The following is a 15,849-nucleotide window of genomic DNA, read 5'->3' on the forward strand; positions in this document are numbered from 1 at the left end:
TCCGCATGTGACGTCACGCGTTACCATGACAACCAGTCCCACAATGGCGCCCCAAGATCGATACGCACTGCTTCAAAATGGAGACTGGCCACCTTTTCCGCTCCTCCTCCACCACCACCACCTCCTACCACTACTGCCGCTGCCGCCACCTCCTCCCTCTCCGCCTCCTCTGGTTTGCTGCCGCCCTTCAAGATGGATTATTGACACTTTCCTTAGCGAATGTTATGCCTGCTGACCTGCTGAGACCACAGCCGTCGCCACCACCACCACCGCCCAGCGCACAGAGTTGCAGACTGAAATTTTTTGTTCGCTGATGGCGGGTGAGGAGGAAGAGGAAGAGGATAGGGAGGAGATGAGGGCCGGGGGGAGGGGTGCTGAGGTTCGGGGCCGCTTGGTGGGGGTTGGGGGTGTATATATGAGGATCTACGTCATTAAGAGAGAGAGGGAGGGAGAGAGACTTAAGCATTTCTAGACAGGCGAGGAATATGATATACACGAATCTTTTTATTTGATCTTTTCCACTCAAGATTAACATTATGCAACTACTACTACTACTACTACTACTACTACTACTACTACTACTACTACTACTACTACTACTACAGTCACCACCACCACCATTGCACACTACCTTCTTTGTTCCACACATGAATCGATTTGTGTTTCCGGAGTGTTAAGGGCAAATATACATAATACAGAAGATGGTAGGACTGAGAGAGAGAGAGAGAGAGAGAGAGAGAGAGAGAGAGAGAGAGAGAGGATTTTTTTCTCTCCAGGAGCGACTTACTGCAATGGTGCGCGAGTTAAGGAGAGAGAGAGAGAGAGTGGGGGATGAGCGCGGAGTGTGTATCAGTAGATGTCTTTGCGTTGGGGTGTGTTGGGTTGTGTTGGAGGAGGAGGAGGATGAGGAGGAGGAGTGGAGCAACTGTAAGTCTTCATTGGACGCAAGAATTAATAATATTCTATCTTCTCCTCCTCCTGCAAACTCGTAATGGTGTGAGAACACAATGGACTACTACTACTACTACTACTACTACTACTACTACTACTACTACTACTACTACTACTACTACTACTATTATTATTATTATTATTGTTATTACTACTGCTACTACTGCTGCTACTACTACTACTACTACTACTACTACTACTACTACTACTACCATCATTATTATTATTTTATTTTATTTTTTTTATTTTTTATTTTTTTGTTACTACTACTACTACTACTACTACTACTACTACTACTACTACTACTACTACTACTACTGTACGGTTTCTGCCACTACTGATATGACGACAACCACTACCATTACAGTTTCCACTACAGTCATCACTTCACCAGAACATATTACTTTTTTTTTCCTTTTATTATTGCTGTCTATTTTTGTGAATGTATCCGTAACATTCTCTCTCTCTCTCTCTCTCTCTCTCTCTCTCTCTCTCTCTCTCTCTCTCTCTCTCTCTCTCTCTCTCTCTCTCTCTCTCTCTCTCTCTCGTCCGAGTCTTCAAAAGCGTATTGACAGTGGCGTACGTTTCAACATCTCCAGTGACCTTTTGTAATTTTTTTAGCTTTATTTTTCACCCTCATCACTCCCCCCTCTTTTTTTTTTACAGCACCTCATTTTCCCCCCTCAAGCTTTTCCCTCCTTGTAAGATTTTTTATTTATTTATTTATTTATTTAATTAATTAATTAATTAATTTATTTATTTATTTTTACCACTACGCGCTGAGGATGGGAAATTTTTTAGGATCCTCATGCTTTATTGAAGGCTGTGTGTGTGTGTGTGTGTGTGTGTGTGTGTGTGTGTGTGTGTGTGTGTGTGTGTGTGTGTGTGTGTTTCTGTCTGTCTGTCTGTCTGTTTTGCGGAACTGTTCGTGGGCGGAATTATATATATGTTTCTTTGTGTGAAGCAAAAAAAAAAAAAAAAAAAATGGAGCGAGTGTCACTGCAGATGTTTGTTATTAAGTCTGGCTGGACGTCAGTAACTCAGCCACTTGTGTAAGGGAAGGCTCTTGTTACGAGAGAGAGAGAGAGAGAGAGAGAGAGAGAGAGAGATTTTTTAGATGAAATTTCTCTCTCTCTCTCTCTCTGGGTTCTGTTTATGCAAAATCCTAGTGTGGTTGTTTACCTTGAAGTGTTTGCGGTGGTGGCCGTGTTTTGTTTGTATTTTTTCATGGTTTAGGATGAGTGGCGGCGTGGGCGGGCCTGAGGGAAAGACTTCACGACTCTTGGATACTTAAATTCGTTACCTTCCTGATACACACACACACACTTTAATTCATATGAGACTAGAAGAATTGATAAGGATAAAACAAACACTCGCAGGCTTATGCCACCAAATAATCTTAATTTATGGTTTAGCGGAATGAATGTGTATCGTTAAATCGAGGAGGAAGGGCATTAATAGTTTTGTTATCCATTAATGACACTTGAGTTATTCATGATATCAATACAAAGGTAGTGTTATGAAATTGATAAGAGACACACCTAGTTTAGTGACTCCATCTGAGGCGCTAGGTATTCATGAAATGTTTATATGCAGGGAAGTGTTAAGTAAATATGCAGGTCTGTGAGTGGTGTTGTTATTGTTCTTGTTGCCTGAGTGAGTGACAGTTGTTTATAGTGTAGTGGTGAGGGTGATGGTGATGTGATGGTGTTATTGTGGATGTTGTGAGGGCTGGTGTGGCAAGTCATGTTTGTTGTTGGGAAATGGTGTGGGTATAGTTTCATTTTCCTCCTTTGACTTTAAAAGATATTTTTTCCTGTCTGTATGTCTCTACATATTATTTATTGTTATTATAACAATGTTATTTTATATTTTGTCCTCATTTTCAGGTTAATATAGAGATCTTGATATTGCCATTGCATAGTATTTAGTGTGATAAAGTAACTGAAGTTGTTTTTGAAGTTTAGTGTTGCATCTTAGGTGTGATTTAACTGTGTGAGGCAATGCAGTACATTGTGTGTCAGTAAGGTAGGGTGTTCACAGTGCAGAAGTAGCTACCATGGCTTTACTTCCTCTGACAGCATTCAGGCTGCATAGCTTACTTAGGAGGGTTTATGGGGTCTCTCATATCACCATTTCATTTTGAGGAGACTCCAGCTCTTGTTCTAAATGTGAGGCCTCACAACCCTTCCTGGAAAGCTTGCAGGCAGGATGTGCAAGATCCAAGCCATTAGTGTCAGTGTAGGCTGAGGATGTACGTACAGCGTGTGTGGCCCGTTGTTACAGGGAGCGTGAGGACAAGGATGGCCGGGCCAAGGTGGCTGGCCAGGTAGCGGCGGGATGTCACTGGTGGTTCACAAGTTGGTGCTAAGTCCAGGAGGGGCCACTGCCACCACTGCCCAGCCTCCCACCGCCCACCATGTCACATTATCCGCCTACACCCACGCTCGGTACTGTCCTCTCACCCAACCATCCAGCCCTGCCATGTGCTCTTGTTTACCTCTCCTCTCAACAGATGCAGCCTTTGCTTGCTTGCTATATGCACTCATTAGCCTTACAGAAAGAGGTGCAGATAAATGTTAAGGATATTTAAACAGGAAGGATACTTTTTGTGTGCTGTGATCTTGTCAATGAAAGCTATTCAAAAGGTCTTTACTGTGGTTGCCAACACTAGCTGTACTTGGCTTCATGTTCTGTTTTAACCACCTGTTATTAACATACTCTTTAATTGGAAAGGGATTGCTGCCTCTGAGTATACTTGAGTGTGGGAACTGAAAGATAAACTTTTTGTGATTGATGGTAATTGTGAGTATTCTGATGTATATCAGTCAGTCTACTATCTTGTTCACATTATTATATTTTAATAGTAATGGAACTGGTTATTATATTCTAATAGTAATAAGACTGTTGTCTGTTTCTTTTTTGGACAGATGTCTTAGTTGCATTAACACTTGATGTCTTTTGATTGTTGGAATAAAAGTTTTGCTAATGAGGTTGGAGATGAATTTGAAAGTATGGGTTCTATATACCGTAACATTTAATTCTCTTATTTCTGGTTAACTCTGTCTTCAGGTGCACCAGATTTGTGTCATTACTGTTAACTTATTTTAATCTTGCTGTTGTTTATTATTAATAGCAATAATTACTTTAAGTATTGTGTTTTGTTATTGTTGTTGTCCAGACTGAAGGAGTGAAGGATCCTCTCTGTCCACAGGTCAAATGCAACAGACAGTATGGGCCGTGTGCTGGATGGTCCACCAAGTGGTTCCATGAGCACTCCACCTGCCTCTTCCTCCCCATATTCCTCCTCCTCAAACTCCTCCTCCTCCTCCAAACACAGCTCCACCTATAACCTCCCTTTTGTTCTTCAGGATCATAACTATGGTGCTCCTCCTCCCCCAACACCCCCACACTCCCCTCCCCCAACCTCCTCGTCCTCGTCCTCCTCCTCCTCTAATACCTCCTCTTGCACCTCTTCTTCCTCTGGCTCACTCTACCAACACCATTTCCAACAGCAACATCATCAGCAACAACACCAACAACAACAACAACAACAACAACATCAGTACCACCACCCACATCACCACCATCACCACCACCACCATCACCAGACATACCAATCCACCTCCTTGGCCACCTCCTCCTCCACCACCTCCCCCTCCTCCTCATCCTCCACCTCTCATCACCATACCTCATCCTCCACCACTCCTCATCACCACCACCTCTCCCATCACCACCACCATCACCACTCCACCACTACAGCCAATACTCACCACCAGCAACAGCAACACCACCATCACCACTCCACCACCACCACCACCTCCACCACTCCACACCTCCAGCAGAAACAACACCACTTTGTACAACACCCAGGTCCTTCACCTCGCCTGGGTTGCTCTTCCTCCTCTTCCACTATCTCGTCCTCTTCCACCACCTCCTCCTCCACCACTAACTCCTCCTCCTCTCCTGCCTCCTCCTTCTCCTCCCCCTCCTTATCAGTGGGGGGAGTGATGACCCACCACCCCCTCTCCAATATGCCCCCTCATCGTCAGCAGTTTATGCCCCATCCCAAGTCCAGCATCATTTTCCCCTCCCCACACATTCCCCCTCCCCCGGTGGAGCTCCCCCAACACCACTCCCACCACCACCAGTCTCTGCCATCCTCTGCCACTGGCCCCCCACCGCCCTCCACCGAGACAGATGACGACTCGCGACTCAGCGACCGCAGCTCCTCGGTGGGTCCCTCAGGCGAAGAAACAGAAACGGCACCAGAGGGGGAAGGGGACGACTTGCCCACCGATGACTCCATCACCCGGTGTGTGTGTGACTTCTCCCACGACGACGGCTACATGATCCAATGTGACCGCTGCTTGTGAGTACACTGCCCCGCCCTACCTGGGAACACTGAGTTTTGGCTCAATCATGTATTTTATTAGCTTTGGTAGGCTGTACTTCTATATGTAATCAGGGAAATACTGAATGGAAACTTGAATAAATTACTGAGCACCAGAATGCAAAAGAAAGTTGTGATAAATGCTGCTGCAAAAGTTGGTATTATTTTGAGCTTGTAGGTTGTCATATTCATCTCTTGTATAGCTACTAAAACTGGACAAATTTAATTGAAATAGTATCAGTGCAGCATCCTGGAGATAGAGGAAATGCCAGAAACATAGTGCTATCTGAGAAGTAATCATGTTTATCTTGATAAAACTGATTGTGATTGAATCCAGTTGTTTATGATAGAGAAAGTCACTGAGTCTGTGGTGACCCTCCTTGACAGCAAGATAAGAGGAAATCCAATACTTGTACTCAACTGTAGACTAAAAACAGATATTTATCCCTTTTTAATTGATTTAATAATAGATAGAATGATCTAGTGACAAACTGTGTTATTTGCTCAGACTAAGACATATTTGTTAATGATGTAAAATTTTCTCTTGTTTTAAACTTATTATATATCATATAGCCATGATGCTGGATTTCTGTTGTGACATTGTTGATGATTTCCACGTTCTGTGCACTGGTGTGGCTAATTTGTCAGGAGTTACACATAACATTGCCTCTCTGTGTAAGCAATTCATTAAACATGACTACTAAAAGAAACAGTATACTATTAGTAGTATGTCAACTGTTACCAACACTTGCTTGTGCTCTGAGGCTCCTCAGCTTTCATGCCAGAAAGTGTAACAGTGATGGTGACTGGTGTAGTTGACATGAGTCTTGTGGTTCCACCTGACAGTGTGTGGCAGCACGTGGACTGCATGGAGATAGACCGTGACAACATCCCAGATGAGTACCTGTGTGAGGCGTGTGACCCGCGGCCCATTGACCGCTTCAAGGCACGGGCTCTGCAGATCCGCCGTCGCCAAGAGATCAAGGCACACCTGGCCAGGTAAGTAATGAATTAATGATATTTCCACTATCTCCTTCAAGACATGGCAGGTGGTAGCTAATTGTTGTTTTGATGTTCAGCAATAACACTGCATCATTGAGGTTCTTTGAAAATTTTAATTGTGTTGTGGAAAGTATTTTCTGTCATCTTTATAGTGCAAGTAAACATTTCCTATGTTGTGTATAATTTTCATTTAAATTTTCATGTTAAAAGATGAAGTAATTAAGTTACATTTGCTTCTCCATCAGGTTATCGTCCTCTGACTCTGAAGACAACATCCCAATGTCTTCCAAGAGTCGGGGCAGCCTAGGCAAGGTGCAGGAGAGGAAGGTGGTCAAGAAGAAGAAGGTGAAGCAGATCAAGGACATGAAGAATGGGCGGAAGGGAGGCAGCAGCGGTAATGGCTCTCTCTCGCTCCTGAAGAAAAGTGGTAGTGGTAGCAACAACAGCACCACAACCACCTCGTGCAATAACAGCCTCCTGTCAGGCCTGGAGGACAAGGAGAGGAGGATGCTGGTGAAGAGAAGGGTTAGTTTTGTGTCACAGGCATATTACAAGATGTGTATTTGTATTTGTGTTGACTGGGGACCTAATGAAAAGTCACATTTGGTGTAGGTACTTACTCTTTTATAGTATCAGTCAAAGAGTTTTAATTCTTGTATCTTTTATTACAACTTTCTTCAAGGAAATATTTTATAAAGCAGGTGTATGTTTATCTTGAATGTACACATCAATTATCTTGCAGCGGAAAAGCAACAGTCAGAGTGGTGGTGAAGGTGTGAGTGACGACTCCAGCGGAGGGCCGGTGGAGCGATTAAGGGCCTGGGTGGAAGGCTATGAGGCAGCTGTCACCAACCACTACTCTCCAGAGCTGAGGGCGCGGGTTCATGCCGCCCGCATCAATGGCGTCTCCCCTGACTTGCGTGCCTCTACCCAAGGCGCCGTGCTGGGTCATCGCTGTCGAGTGGCCACAAACCCCCGGCCACTGTTTGATGTGTTTGACAGCAAGGTGAAGTTTTGGTGCATCATTTAATGGTTTTATTTATTTGTTTATTTATTTATTCATTTATTCATTCATTCACTCATTCAATCATTTACTTACTTTTCTTTTGATTTTTTTCCAAGTTAAAATATGACAACATTAATTTGGTGATGCTATGGAGTGGTTGGGTCAAGAAGTTAAAAGGTACTCTAGAAAATCTGTTGAAGGGAATCATATATCTGCTTACCTAACTGTTGCATGTTTCCTATATATGCTCCTATCCCATTGTTCATCCCATAGAGTAATATTCATGTATCTCATTCTTTATTCAAATATGTTCATTTTACCTTTAATTAGTTTTTCCATTGCTTTACTTGAATACCCTCTCTCTCTCTCTCTCTCTCTCTCTCTCTCTCTCTCTCTCTCTCTCTCTCTACTCTCTCTCTCTCTCTCTCTCTCTCTCTCTCTCTCTCTCTCTCTCTCTCTCTCTCTCTCTCTCTCTCTCTCTCTCTCTCTTGTTTAAGGTGTATTATTCTTCTCCAGATTCTTGTGGCAGCCACCAGGTTGGCAGCCAACACGGCCATTACTGAGTTCCAAGGCAAATACCTGTTGGCCTCGCAATGGAATGCTCAGCAGCCTGTGAGCAGTCAACCCTACCTTCCCTATGTCCTACAGTACCACATGCCCAAGGAGGGCCTCACCGTGTGTGTGGATGCAAGGACCTACGGCAACGATGCCAGGTTCACCCGTCACTCCTGCACGCCCAACGCTGAGGTGAGGAGTGTTCACCAGTGTCTTAGATTGGAAAAAGGGGAAAATGTTAAGAGCTGTGTACAAGACTGGTGTCATCATCAGTAAATGGCACGCCTTATATTTGCTAGTGTCAATATTCATTGTCTGCAATCACTTTTGTCTGTTTCTCTATTCTTCAGAGCCTTCATACACTGTAACTCATTGTTTCAGGAAGAAATACAGGTAGTCCTCGATTTATACGAATTCAGAGTTATATGGGGTCCAAAAATAGGGGTTATTCATCACATTGAACGAACTCCTCAGAATTATACGGTTTCAAGAAAGTTAAAATTCACCCGGCAATTTAGTTCAGAAATGCAGCCACAAGGTGTCACTAGCTAGCTGTTTCCCGCCACCCGCATCCCTCTCACCCTGGCCGTGTGCCAAGCAGCCTCATTGTTCACCTACGCGTGGTTGTGGCAACATCTCCCTCTCTCGTGCCCAGTGTTTACCATGGCTCCCAAGCACCCTTCTGCATCTCCAGCTGGCGGTGATATGCCCAAGAGAGCAAGGAAGACATATACATTGGAGGAAAAGCTGGAAGTCTTGGACAGGGCAGAAAAAGGCCAGCGAAACTGTTATTCAGGCCGCATTGGGCGTGAACGAAGCCACGGTAAGGTGCATAAAACACAACGCAACGAAGATCCGAGAATTAGCTAAGGCAGGAGCTCCACTCAAAGGTAGCCAGTTGTCCTATGCTCGTCCTGTGGAGATGCAGAGAATGGAGAAGATGCTAGCTACATGGATTGAGCACCAAAATAAGACTCGTGTGCCTATCAGCTTGACACTAATCAAAGCGAAGGTTGTGTCAATCTATGACACCATCGAAGGGGAGAAGAAGCCATTCATTGCCAGTAACAGGTAGTTCAACAACTTCCAGAAGGTTTCCACAACCTGAAGATGGTACGGGAAGCATCTTCAGCAGATGCTCAAGCTGCAGCGGAGTATCCTGCTGTGCTGCAGAAAATTATAGAAGATGGTGATTATTCCCCAAAGCAAGTTTTCAACATTGATGAGACTGGCCTCTACTGGAAGAAACTGCCAAACCGTACATACATTTCCAAAGAAGGAGCTTCTGCCCCAGGATTTAAAGGCTCTAAGGACCGATTGACGCTGTTGCAGGAGGCCAATACGGAAGGCGATTGCAAGCTCAAGCCAGCACTCGTATACCACTCCAAGAATCCTAGAACCCTCAAGGAGGCAGAGGCAACAGCAACAGCAACAACAGACATATCAGGACAACCTCAGCAAGCCCTCACAGCAGCCAACTTGTCTGAGTGTATGGACTTGTTGGTGCAGTCAATGAAAATTTTCGAAGAAAATGACCCAAATATTGAAAGAAGCACCACCGTCATCAGAGGGGTCATGGAAAAAATTACGTGCTATGAGGTTCTTCTTAAAGAAAACAACAAAAGAAAAAACAGCAATTGATAACAAGCTTCTTCAGACCACACACACCAAGTCAAGCAACAGAATCGGAGACAGACGATGACAATGGTGACACATCAAGGAGGAAGTAGCAAAATAGAAGAAGGTACTGATAGAATAATTTTGTGTTTAAACATTTCCCTTTTTCATAGTCATTTTTATGTCTTTTTAAGTTTATTAATAAAAGCATTAATAAGCATAATAGAAATGTGTTTAATGCAAAGTGTATCTGTACAGTGAAAGATTATTTTATTTTGAACACATCCTTCAAAGTCTAGTGGTGGTAGTGGTAGTGGTGTGAGGACGCCCCTGAGCCTGAGGCTGTTCAACCAAAGAACGAAGTGGATGTGCTGGGAGTCACGCTCATGAGGATTGCGTGGCTGCTTGATGGAAAGGGGCTGGAGATACTTTACAAAGCTCAGGTCCGCCCTTTTATACTAAAAGTCTAGGGAGTTAGGTATTCATTCCTTACTTTATACGATTTTTACTTTATACGGTCGTGGAATGCATCTACCGTATAAATTGAGGACTACCTGTATTCCAGTACAGTAAGTCCCCGATTTACGATAGAAATACGTTCTTTAAAACCTTATCGTAAAGCAAAATTAGCGTAAACCAAATCCATTTTTACATGTATTAGATAGGAATACGTTCCAGCTCAGTACGGAAGTCAATCGCGAAAAGTAAACAAGTTGGACAAGCCATGTATTACCAGAAAAAAAAAAAAAAAATACTGAACAAGAGTACTGTTTTACTTAGCTTTCTTAATGTTAATCTTCTGTATAGGTCCTCTCCGAGGCTAGAGAACTATTTGTGCCCTTCTTTTGTCCCTCCCGAGGCTAAGGGACAGCAGGGACCTCACCTGCCTTACTCGGAAGGAGGGCTCACAGGAGAATGATCAGCTGAGGTGGCAGATGAAGTGGGTGACGCACCAGCCAAGTGTGAAGCAGGTGAATCATATCCTTCAAACTGGTCACTTGAAGTTGATGACCCAGCTTTAATTGATGAAGTTGAAGATCCATTGGGTGAAGTGGATGGTCTAGTTACAGGGTTGAAAAAAGCCGAGATTGTGGACTGTTTCGCCTTTTTACGTTTCTCGTCATATAATTCTCTGTAGATTTTCATCACCTGTTCCATTTGATTAACTACATTGCTACTGCTTTTGGGGATAGGGTCATGTTCTTGCAGCAATTCCATTGCAGTTAATAAAACTAAAAGCTTTTTGCAGTCTTGATGTCTTCACCACATTCTAAATTACATTTTGGTGACATTTTGGACAGGGATTGGTATTAAATGCGGAGAATAATGTAAGTACATCACTGAGCATGAGGTTCCAGTGTGTTTGTAGTGGCAACGCGAAAGTGACTACTAGTTTGTAGTTGGCCGCGGTGCAGCACCACAATTACAGCGGGAATTTTAAACATCATAACTGAATTTTTTATCGTAAATTGAAAAAATGGTAGTAATTGTCAACTATCGCATCTGCGAATATATTGTAAACCAATCTATCATAAAACGAGGACTACTCTATTATAATTTTTTTTTACATCCAACAGTATTAAACTGCTTTGTCCATACTTCCTACAGTGTGTGATTTCTTGTGCATTGTAATTTGCCTTGGTTCACCTGTACTAAATTGCTGACATTGAGTCATGAAAGATTAAATAAATCAGTATATGGATAAATGCTGTATATACAAGAACTACCTTTGTTGACTGAATTCACGATTTTGAAAAATTTCAGGAAGGGTAGTGTATGTTGGTGAGAGAAGATAAAGATGTTTTTGGTTTAACAGGTGCGACATGTGGTAGAGCGCGGCTCCCTCCATCTGTACATAGTGGCCACCAGGGAGATAGAAGAGGGGGAGGAGGTAACGTTGTCCCTGGAAACAGCCAACTCCACCCTGGAGCTGGTCTGCTGCTTGGCTGAGGAGCACGACTGCCGAGCACCTCCCAGCCCCCGACCTGAGCAGACTGCTCCAGCGCCTGCTCTCACCCACAAGAAGAATGGTCTCATTGTTGGGTGGGTGTTGTTGTCAGTCATTCCTATGCTATGTGTGAACCAATTACATATTGTGTGTTTCTTTGTTGTAGATTGTGTGCATAACTTAATATTAACTTATTTCCCTGCAGAAACAAGAAGACATTTAAAAAACAGCAGCTGCAATTACAGCTGCGCACTAGTAAAAGAACGGCTTCAGCTGACAATAGATTAATAGAGTCAGCCACCACCAACCCGGTTACCCCCAGCAATCCTGTCACGACTGTGAAGCAGAGAAGAGCATCTGGCTGTGGCAAGTCCCCGGTGAAGTCTCCAAGCACAGCTTCTGCCACCAGTTCTCCTGAGGAAGTCAGTAAAGACACCTCTTCCACCAATCCAGGCCCAGGCACCCCATCAGTAACGACAGGGAACACCACGGCTCCTCCTGACACTCCTCGCACCACACTGGACAAGCAGCAACAACAAAAGATGACGAGGGAGGAGAGGAAGATAGCTGCCTACATGAAGGCCTTTGAAAGATTGGAGAAAGCTGCCCAGAGAAGACAAGAGATGGAGAAGAAGAAGGAGGAGGACAAAGGCAGAGAGATGCGAGATCCCAAAGAGAAAGATAAGAAGCGCTGTGATGGAGATGAGGAAGACTGGGAGAAGACAAGCAGTGCTGATGAGTGTGTGCGTTCCTTGGTGGGGGCTGACCGCTGCCGCCGCAAAGGGTGAGTGCTGATCACTATCCTAGGTTTTGCATCTTCATTTATAGAACAATTCTCTCCTTTAAAGTTTTTAATATGTCACATTTTTATGGTATAAAGTAGATAAGTTTCACAGGCAAAAGGCACAGTTGTACTTTCCCATTCAGAACACTCACTATTTCCCTGCACCTCTAATGCTGCACCCTTGCCCACCTTCATTGCCCATTCTGCCTCATTATCAGAGTTTGAGCCAAGCACTGATCTGAAATCTTACTTCACCCTTTAGGAAAAAAGGCCGAGGCAAGGGCAGCCCCCAGAAGCGTAGCAATCACCGGGCAGACTCAGCAGCCTCAGACCTCACCGGGGATGAGAGCAGCTGTGCCTCAGTGGGCCTCATGTCCCCCAGCGGTGGTGCCACCATAGAAAGCATTGCCCTCAACTTCAACTCTCCACCACAAGGCAACCCTAACGCCATGGGATTCAGGTAAGTCTTGAGTGTAAAGCATGTCAACAGAAATAGTGAATACTGTCTTTACTTTTGATCCTGTTATTATGTTTTCCCATTAAATTATGTAAAATGAAAGTAACTCGCTGATCGATGAGGCCATTACTTCTTTTTTACGGTAAGGCCTATAGCACCTGTAGGCACACTTGAAAAGTGTATGAGAAGTGTTGTTTAGTTTCCGCCCATTAGTGGCGCAGGCAATTTTATTTACAGTGGTACTCATATCAGGGCCCATATCACCCCCACCCCCGAAGCTCATCTTGGGTGTAACCACCTTGAACCTGGGTATCATGGTGACATGTAGGTAACTTTAAACCACTCGACAAATGGCAAAGTGTTTTAAGGCTGTACGTGGTGGGATTCGAACCTACGCGTGGACGTCTGCCTGATCCCCACTTTTTCCACTACGCTACTGCCTCCTTTGCTATTCCACTTTATTTTCTTCTCCAGGTTTCCAAAGACCAAGAAGGCTCTCATGAATGAATGGCTCAATGAGAATGTGGATCCAGTGGTGCCTGGTGGTAGTGTGGTGGGCACTGATCTGCCCTCAGGTGTGCCCCCTTGCTATATGAGATCGCCAGCCATGCCACTGCGAAGGTCGTCCCTCAACCAGACGACCGGTCCAGGAGCACTACCAGTTCAGGAAATGCCTGGTGGGTCTGCCAAGAAGAGGTGGCTCAGGCAGGCCATTAGTGAGGAGACTGAGACACCACAGTTCAATGGCTTGTGTCCTAGCCCCAACAGCAGACCAGGTCAGTCACCAGACAGCTTAACATCACGTTTTTGAAGCTGACATAGTTGATTTATCACTAATTGTTTGTGCAAGTATAGTAATTATTTTTTTTGCTTGTACAGACTCTCCTACTGGTGGAGGTGACTACATCACTCCCCTGAAGAAGAGGAGGCTGGCACGGGAGTCCATGTCCTCAGAGCTGTCCTCCACCCCACCTTCCACCCCTGTCCATTCCACCAGCATGGAGGAAGACAAGATGGTAGAGGAGGTAGGCCATGAACTGACTCATGTGCCACTTAGATAGTGCCTGTGTAGATCTCTTACCCACCTCCTCTTGAGGAATAGCACCACCATTCATGTACCACCTCTTGCTGACAAAGAGGATAGAGATTGACAATCCTTCAGAGGAGTTAGTTATCATTTCATGACAAAATGAATATCTATCATAAAGATTAATAGGTGCACATCACACGTCTTAATGTTCACTTCATGGAACTGAGTGCTGAGGAATAATCATTTTGCTTTTGAGAAATGCGAGTTATCTAAACTGACACTTGCACTTTAACCAGGATACACAGCATGATTGGGTTTGGAGATGTTCACCCTATAGGAACTGAATAATCCCAATGTACTAGTCACTAAGATGGGAAACAAATACATGTGAAAGCTAATAAAAGTGAGGAAGCTTAATTTGGTCTAGTTTTGACAACTGAATATTATATTACACTGTAAACACTTCTCTCTTGTATTTTACAACAATAAACATTCAGTGACTGCAATTCACAACTCTGGTAATAATAGTGCCCTCAACCAGCATTGAGGTTGTGAACATTGACTTTTCATCTCAGGCAATCCATCTTTCACTTCACACTCTTAGTTACAGACCTATTTGGGTGGGGGAAAAAAGTAGCCAATATTCTTTTTATCAATTTTGTTTAGTTTTTTTGAGTTCAAATCTTTTTAGTGTTTGCTGCAAGTTTAAGTTTCTCTCTGCCTTATCATATTTTTTAAATATGTTTTCTTTTAAAGTAGTTTTCTCTTCATTAATAGTTTAATGGAAATTATTATTATTATTATTATTATTATTATTATTATTATTATTATTATTATTTATTTTTATTTATTTTTATTTATTACTTTTTATTGTTATATATTATTACTACTACTACTACTACTACTACTACTACTACTACTACTACTACTATTATTATTATTATTATTATTATTATCATTATTATTATTATTATTATTATTATTATTATTATTATTATTATTATTATTATTATTATTATTATTTTGGACAAGCACCTATAATGGCTCTTCATTCATGCATATTATTACACTAGTGTCCGAAATTGTGGCAAAATATCTGCTGACAATAGCATGTGTAATCATACACATGCACATGAAATGAAATAGACTGTTTTTGCACATGCTTTCATATTTTGCCAAATTTATCAGGTATGAAATGAATAATAATGTTGAAAGTATCAACATTATTTTCTGCCTTCTCATGTGTGGAACACTCCTTCCTTTTTGTTCACTTGAATAGTTCATGCCTGTCATTTTAGCACCACGCATTACTTGTCATCTCAACACTACAGAACCTTAATTGTGTGCGTATTTGTTTTTGTTACCATTCACGAACAACTCAACAATTTTTATTATAATTGAAATCTCTTGAATATCAACAAGACAGTCTCCTGATGTGGATGTTTGTCCCTTACATGTACAACAGACTTTTATGGTGAGAACACCCAATGTACATTGCTCTTCTGTTCCATATCCTTTCCCATATCAGGAGACATTCTGGTACTGAAGTAAAATAGCTCTACATTATGGATTTGTTTTCTTATTGAGACACAATTATTCTACTAAAGTGTGTGAGTGAACATATCAGCAAGTTTTGTTTTCTTTGTTTCACACGTCACATATCTGTTTGTACTATTAGGTAAGCCTTGTTTCTTAATTTATGCAATTTTTATTTAGTTATTGCATAAATCTCAAGTATTTTCCTTTTTAAAATGTTACGAAAGCTTGTGTGATTTTGGAACACTATACTTAACACAATGTGATAGTTATATTGTGAGGGATTTCTGTCTGAGCAGAGCAGTCATGAAAATGTTTTAAGGAATACAAATTTATTCTTGTTTAGGATGCACAGCATTTGTTTACTTCTGTCCTATTTGAAGATACATCTATATGAGGAAAACAATGGCCCTGATTGAATACTTAAATAGGATAGGTAATAATAGGGAAAGAAAGAACACTCCTGATATAGCATAGCTGAGGCAAGTTTGTTTTTAGTCCATTGATTATTCTGTTGATGCATTGGATGACAGTGATGTGTTGATGGTGTTACATCTGGTCATTCAGACT

General features: G+C 42.6%; 1 protein-coding gene across 1 annotated transcript in view; it reads left to right on the forward strand.

Annotated features, from left to right (window-relative positions):
• The window catches only part of LOC123498725, a 51,091-nt gene that overhangs the window by 27,823 nt on the left and 7,419 nt on the right, over positions 1-15,849 (forward strand). The window contains exons 2-12 of the mRNA XM_045246123.1: positions 3,238-3,401; positions 4,166-5,323; positions 6,191-6,343; positions 6,592-6,871; positions 7,089-7,352; positions 7,869-8,099; positions 11,341-11,567; positions 11,678-12,256; positions 12,519-12,716; positions 13,188-13,489; positions 13,593-13,738. Coding sequence (XP_045102058.1) covers positions 3,292-3,401; positions 4,166-5,323; positions 6,191-6,343; positions 6,592-6,871; positions 7,089-7,352; positions 7,869-8,099; positions 11,341-11,567; positions 11,678-12,256; positions 12,519-12,716; positions 13,188-13,489; positions 13,593-13,738 — 3,648 coding nt within the window. The 5' untranslated portion in view covers positions 3,238-3,291. The remainder of the gene's footprint in view (positions 1-3,237; positions 3,402-4,165; positions 5,324-6,190; positions 6,344-6,591; positions 6,872-7,088; positions 7,353-7,868; positions 8,100-11,340; positions 11,568-11,677; positions 12,257-12,518; positions 12,717-13,187; positions 13,490-13,592; positions 13,739-15,849) is intronic.

This window comes from Portunus trituberculatus, chromosome 48 (genome assembly GCF_017591435.1).
Source record: "Portunus trituberculatus isolate SZX2019 chromosome 48, ASM1759143v1, whole genome shotgun sequence".
Lineage (NCBI taxonomy): Eukaryota > Metazoa > Arthropoda > Malacostraca > Decapoda > Portunidae > Portunus > Portunus trituberculatus.